This window comes from Echinops telfairi, unplaced genomic scaffold (assembly GCF_000313985.2).
Source record: "Echinops telfairi isolate 266 unplaced genomic scaffold, ASM31398v2 ScPeMD7_5;HRSCAF=22, whole genome shotgun sequence".
Lineage (NCBI taxonomy): Eukaryota > Metazoa > Chordata > Mammalia > Afrosoricida > Tenrecidae > Echinops > Echinops telfairi.
In genome coordinates, this window is record NW_022103901.1 from 24,216,928 (window position 1) to 24,223,613 (window position 6,686).

At 45.5% G+C, this 6,686-nt stretch overlaps 2 protein-coding genes across 2 annotated transcripts in view; one reads left to right on the plus strand and one right to left on the minus strand.

Moving 5' to 3' along the window:
* ACSM3 (acyl-CoA synthetase medium chain family member 3) overlaps window positions 1-1,257 on the minus strand; it is a 36,556-nt gene extending 35,299 nt beyond the window's left edge. The window contains exon 1 of the mRNA XM_045285985.1: window positions 1,171-1,257. The gene's annotated coding sequence lies outside the window, so the exon portion shown is untranslated. The remainder of the gene's footprint in view (window positions 1-1,170) is intronic.
* A 254-nt stretch (window positions 1,258-1,511) lies between these two features.
* THUMPD1 (THUMP domain containing 1) overlaps window positions 1,512-6,686 on the plus strand; it is a 12,263-nt gene continuing 7,088 nt past the window's right edge. The window contains exons 1-2 of the mRNA XM_004705738.2: window positions 1,512-1,785; window positions 4,690-4,864. Coding sequence (XP_004705795.1) covers window positions 1,552-1,785; window positions 4,690-4,864 — 409 coding nt within the window. The 5' untranslated portion in view covers window positions 1,512-1,551. The remainder of the gene's footprint in view (window positions 1,786-4,689; window positions 4,865-6,686) is intronic.

Here is a 6,686-nt window from a genome sequence, read left to right on the forward strand (position 1 = left end):
CCGGAGCTGCAGATTCAATGCAGTCCTTTGAAATAAATTCTTCTGGGGGAGGGGCAGGTGTCCACATAGTAGTTGGAATTGGGGCCGGCCCCTGAAATTCTTTCATATGTATTAAATAACTTTTTCATGGGGATTACAACTATAATCCCTTCTACAATTTTGGGACTTTGGATGATTTTGTACAAAAGGGAGAAGTGTGATGTTTGTCCAAAATGTTGGTTTCTAATTGTGTGTACTTTAAGGGGAGAGAAACACTTGCAACAATGACAATTCATTGGAATGATGTTACTGTTGCTTCTTGCCTGACAAATGTCAAGAAACTGATAAGAACACTTATTTTTTAATTTTTCCTGTCTTTTTCTCTCTTCTATTTTCAACCATGTCTCCATATTGTTCGGAGTAGGACATTGCTGGTTGCCTAATTATATGGGTTGGCCATGGGAGGGAAGGTGGGGGCGGGAGGTGGAGGAAATGGGGCCAATGGCTCTGGACAGTATAGGGGGGGAAGAAGGAGGTGGGGAGAAAGGTGTGGTGAAACACTTTTTTTTAAAAATCACTCACTACCATGGAGTTGATTCTGATTCATTCTTTAGGACAGAGTAGATCAGCTCCTGTGGGCTTTGTAATGTAAAATATATAATGCTTCCATTACTAGGAGCCCATTACTAAGCATAATGGTTAGTTTGAAAATCCCTGCCACTCTCTGCTGGACAGAGACCAGGGTTTCTACTTTAGTGAAGAATCACAGTCTCAGATATCCAGAGAGGAGCAGCCCTACCCTGTCCTATAGGGTCCCCATGAATCAGACTCTACTTCAGGGCAGTAAGTGAATGTTCCCATCGGAGCAATTTACTGTTAAGATTAAGATTCTTGTTTTTAATGTGCCTCATTCTGATCATCAGGTCTTTCTGTTATCACCGAATACTCTGTTTCTTCCCTTGCCTGGGGTCATGCAACAGGGACACGTGAGGAAAATCTATTGAAGACCTATTTCCAGAAGGGCAGGAAATACGTGCAATGGTTTAGAAGGCCCACATCTATGAAAGGTCGGTTTATAAGGGCAATCAACGTGGGCCGACGCGGTATTTTGTTTCGCTCAGGCCTGACTTTGAAAAACAACCCAAAGCCACTGGCCTTGAGGAGATTCCCGCTCAGTGACCATTAACTTACCAACTGCCACCGCGTCAAGATGACTGATACACATTCAGGGAATGAATTCTTGGCATGCACAAGCTATATCCAGTTGGCTAGATGCAGACCAGAGGTCCATAGGCCCGTCCGATCCACTATTCGGTGGCCACAACTTCAAGTGGAGAGAAGCAAGAAAAGACGTCTCAAGCTCCCCGCGGGGCGGGGCAGAAGCGAGGCTCCCGCCCATTGCCCGGGAAGCCTACAGGCGCTAGGACCCCGCGAAGCACGGACTGCGGCTCGGAGGCGGGATTACGCGAGGCCGTCGCGCAGACGTGACGTCGTCCGCTGGCGCCCGCAGAGGCGAGGACGCCGGGAGCTTGCTGGAAGCACGTTTCTCGCCCTCGGCCGCTCGCGCCCACTATGGCGTCCCCTGTGGAGCCGCCGCCGCCGCCGGCTGCGGGCGGGAAGCGCAAAGGGAAGGCCGTGTACGTGCAGGCTAAGCGGGCTCGGCGCTGGGACGCCGGCAAGCCCCGGCAGCTGGAGCCTGGCCTGCAGGGCATCCTCATCACTTGTAACATGAACGAGCGCAAGTGCGTGGAGGAGGCCTACAGCCTGCTCAACGAATACGGCGACGACCTGTATGGGCCCGAAAAGGTACTAACCAGGGGCGGGCCAAGGCGGGCCGTGAGGGAGACGGGGAAGGCTGCCTCTTAGGCCGCCCTGAAACACGTTTTGTGGCGCTGAGAGCGCGCGGCCTTAAGCTAGGTGTCGGCGGCCTTGCGTTTCCCCGGCTACGGACTCCGCCCCGGGCCGGATCCGCGCTTCGAGGCCTCGCTCAGCGCGCACGACCTCCGGAGTGCTTGACTCCGCGGTGGACGCCTTGAACATCTGGCTCGCCTTGTGCTTCCACGGTTGCCCCTTGGGCCCTGTATCCCAACCCCACCCCCTTCATCACGAACGTTTTGCGTGTTGCTTAGTTGATTTCCCATACAGTGAGGCTATGGACAGGTTAGAACTACGTAGTTTGGGGCTGTAATTTATGACAGCAGATCACCAGGTCTTTCTCCCGCAGAACGGCAGGTGGGTTCAGACGGGACTGAATCCACTCAGTCTGATCTAGTTCGTAAATTCTCAAGAAGTACAACCTGCGCCCTCAAAACAATCTGGTGAGGTAGTGTTCGTGAGCAGGCATACCTCGTTTTATTGTACTTCGCAGATACTGTATGTGTGTGTCTAACAAATTGAAGGTTTGTGGCAACCATGCTTGGAGTACAGTTTTCCCAGCAACATGCACCCCTTTTTCACTTGTAGAATTCTCACAGTATTTCACGGTGCTAGGCTACGCTAGTAGGCCACAGTACCGTGTAAGCTCGAATTTTCTGTACTCTCGAAAACCAAAAGGGAGCCTTGATGGCTGGGCTAGGCATTTGGCTGCTAACTACATGGTAGGTGATTCAAACCCACCAGCCTTTCCTCGGAAGAAAGATGAGGCTGCCTGCTCCTGTAAAGATTTACAGTCTAAGAAATCTTTATACGAATCAGAATTAACTTGATGTCAGTGGATTTGTTTTTGGGGTTGGGAAACAAAAAATGTGCAACTCGCTTTATTGGTATATTAGCTTTGTTGCCCTGGTCTGTACACGAACACTTAAGGAGGGCTCAGGTTCACAAAGGCAAGCTTTATTTCAGGATGTTTGCTATATCTTTCCATCTGAGTCCTCTCATGCCCAAGTGTTAGCACTCGGGTAACCAGCTGAAAGATTAGCCATTTAAATCCATCAGATGGACCTTGGAAGGTAACACTGCAATCGATCTGTTTGCTGCAACCTTGAAAATCCTGTGAGACAGTTTTATTCTGCAGATGTGGTACCAGTTGGTCCATCTGAACCGTCAACCTTTTGGGTTAGTGGTTCAGTGCAAACCATTAATACCATATAAATGGACCAACAAAAAAAAACCCCTCAAAAACAAAACCCCCACATTGCCATTGAGTGGATTCCAATTTAATAGATCAATAAGACAGAATAGTTGCCCTGGTGGTGTAATGGGCTGAGATCCACATGGTCAGCAGTTCGAAACCCAGCAACTCCACAGCAGAAGACTGGGCTTTCTACTCTCCTAAACAGTTACAGTCTCAACCCACAGGGGCTCACGATGAGTCAGCATTGACTCCATGGCAGTGAGAGTTAGGGAGGAATAGTAGAACTGCCTCACAGGGTTCCCAACGTTGCAAATTTTTACCAGAGTGGACTGCCACATCTTTCTCCCAGGAATGGCTGGTGGATTTGAATCACCTGCCTTTTGGTTTGAAGCAGAGAGCTTCATCGCTGCTACCAGTGCTCCTCAAGTCTTAAGCAGTATTTCTGAAATAGTGGGCACGTAAAAAGGCATCTTAAAAAAATTTTTTTTTAAATTGTGCCGCAAAACGAAAAAGCACAAACCTGTTGCCTTCTAATATGTCCTAATCCTGGTAGCCTTCTAAGGAACCCTAGTGATGTAGTGGTTATACATTGGGCTGCCAACCAGGAGATCACCAGTTTGAACCCATCAGCCACTCCTGGAGAAAGATGAGGCTCTCCTTCCATAAAGAGTTGCGTCTCAGAAACCCAGAGGGCCAGGGCTGCCCTGTCCTATAGGGTCGTTATGAGTCAGAATGGACTTGCTGACAGTGAGTTGGTGATGTTTTTTGGTTTGGTGGCCCTCTATACCAGAGTAGATCTGCCCCATAGGCTTTTCAAGGCTGTAGTCTTTGAAGAAGCTGTTTCCCAGACATTCCTCTTAGAGTTTCGAGGTGTGAGAACTGCCAACATTTAGTCTAGCAGCCAGTCACAATCCACTTGTGCCACCTAGGCGCCATATCTATGCCACCTAGCCATCCCATCCCCGTTTGGAAATCAGATTGGTTTTAGATGGGTCGATACATACATGGAATTAGGTGGAAGAAGAAAGTGCATATGGGTATTTTTAATTCAGGCTCTGTCATTAACTAGCCCCGGGGAAACGCTTCTTAACTCTGCCAAACTAGTTTTGTATTTGTTTTTTAATCTGTATTTTATAAAGTTGCCTTGAAGCTAATGTACATAAAGCTCATGCACTGAGAAATGCTCATAAACATGTGTTACTGTTAATAATGCCAGATTGGCAGTGCCATTTGGGCCAAGAACTGGACAGCATGTCCTGTCCTGTCTATAGTGGTGCCATAGAACTATTTCTATGCCCTGTTCCTCAAACATCCCAGAGTAAAAGTTTCGCATTCCATAAATATTTGGTCTTTCTCACTGAAAGTGGGGGTATCCTGACTTCTAAGGCACAAAGATATCTAATGATATTTTTCTGTCACACAAATGAGATATTTTTGAAGATATTTTCAATTATTACGTGCCACAGTTGGGAACTTGCTCCTTCCTCTCTGTTTTGGAAAGAGTGTGTCTCAGTCTCTCAATAAAAGCTTTATTGTTGATATTAAATCATCTGCCCCAGGGGGCTTCATGTAAGCACTTAATTATAGTTTTAAAATCAGTGTTGTGACATTTCTGCTCATTAGTCTTCTGCAAACAGTTTACAGACACAAATCAGCAGTCTTCGGGAAACGAGGAAGAAGACGATGATGTGGAGGCTGCCTTGAAGAAAGAAGTTGATGACATTAGGGCATCTACAGAGATGAGGCTAAGAAGATTCCAGTCTGTGGAGAGTGGAGCGAATAATGTAGTCTTCATCAGAACACTTGGGATAGGTGTGTCTGACTTATACTCTGTAAGATTGTTGTCCCTATAACATCCGGATATCGCCCTGACTCACTGAATACTACCTAGAAAATGGTTTTCTTGGCATGGTTCCTTTGCTTACATCTTAGCTACATCGTAGTATCCCTGTGCATATGAAAAGGTAATGGGGTCACAGACATGGCATTTGCTTGGGAGCATTGACTTCCCACTTACATAAATCCAAGTAAGATGAGAGGGTGTGTCCTTTCTAAAAGGGTAGCTGGCTACTCTGCATAATCCAGTTTGAGGATGTAGTACCAGATCTTCAATTTTTAAAACAAGTTGGAGACCTGGATAGTCTCTTGATTTTTAAATGTGGCCAACAAAATTTTAAAATGTTAAAAACAATAACCCTATAGACTTCATGTAGATAGGATGTGGTTCGTGGTCTTTTCCATGTCATGTGCCTGCTTCTCTTAAATCTGGGATCTAGGCTTTTGTGCTGGCTTAGCTATAATTGATCTAGTCAATCAATTTTAAGTGACTTGTAGAGTTTGATTTTGTAAGAAGTATGTACCGTTTCAGGTTTGTTAGCCTGATAGTTGCCACTGCTATATGAAAACAATAGATGTGTATTACGGTTAGAATAAATCAGGATTTCACAAAAATGTTAGCCCTACTGTCTTCATGAATAGTTGTCTTAGATGTTAAATATGAGGTAAGTCAAAAACGTCTACAAAATCATAGTAACCTTTATTAAACAAAAATATCCAAATGTGAAGCTATTGTTTTTTGACATGTTCTCCACCTGGGTCTGTGCACTTTGAGAACGATGTTTCCCTCTCTCTAACCCTTCCCTGAAGAATTCTATGGTCTTTGGTTTACACCACATCACAGGGACAATTCAGGGATCCTCAAGGGACTCAAAAGTGTTCCTTTGAAATGTTCTTTGAGTTTTGGGGGGGGATCATTTGAAGTGGCAAGGAGAGTGAATGGGATGGAGTTAGTCAACAGTACTCTCATAGGGCAGCAGCCCGGCTACCATCAGAATGAGTAGGCATATGATGAGGGAAGAAAATTCTTGGTACAACTTTCCTAGTCTTTCTCTCTCCAGTGTAGTTTTCAGTGTTCTTAAAACTTCTTCCTAATAAACAGCAGTGATTATCTTCTGTAGTTTGAGAAAGTATATCAAGATTGCTCTCCTTGGGGTCCCACAGCAGTCGCTGTAACTTGAGCTAACCCCTTGCCTTCAATGTAGCCTTAGCAGATCTCCTCGGAAATCACTGCTTTCATTGGGCCTTGTCCTTGGTATTGTGTTGGTAATCCAAGGCTCCATCCCAGTTACTGTTTGTTCTCTAAAATTGTGGTCATTATCTTCCATCTCGCTGATGGAAAGATTAGCTCTTTGGGCAAACTGATGGCACAGCACTTTTGGCATCAATTAAACTGAAAGTTTGCTGTGACCAAATGTTTACAGTTGGGAATAATGAACCACGTGAAATCCCAAGTTCAGTAGCTTTCGAATTGGTGGTAATTCTATGGTCATCTTCCATTTGTTCTGAACTTTAACCATAGTTGGGCTGGTCTTTCTTCCTGACTCATCTTTGAAGTTTTCCTGCTCTTGCCTAAAACAGCCCATCTAAAAGTGTGTTTGATGTGGGGTGACAGTATCCTGGCAGGGTTGCAAAACTTTAGTGACTTGGGAAGATGCTTACTTGAGTTTGTTAACATTTGATGTTAGCGCTAAGGTGACCAGATTTAAAGCGGGACACCATTGACTGGGGGGTGGGGGTGGGGGTTCTTTTTTTTTTCTTTTTTAACATTTTATTAGGGGCTCATACAACTGTTATC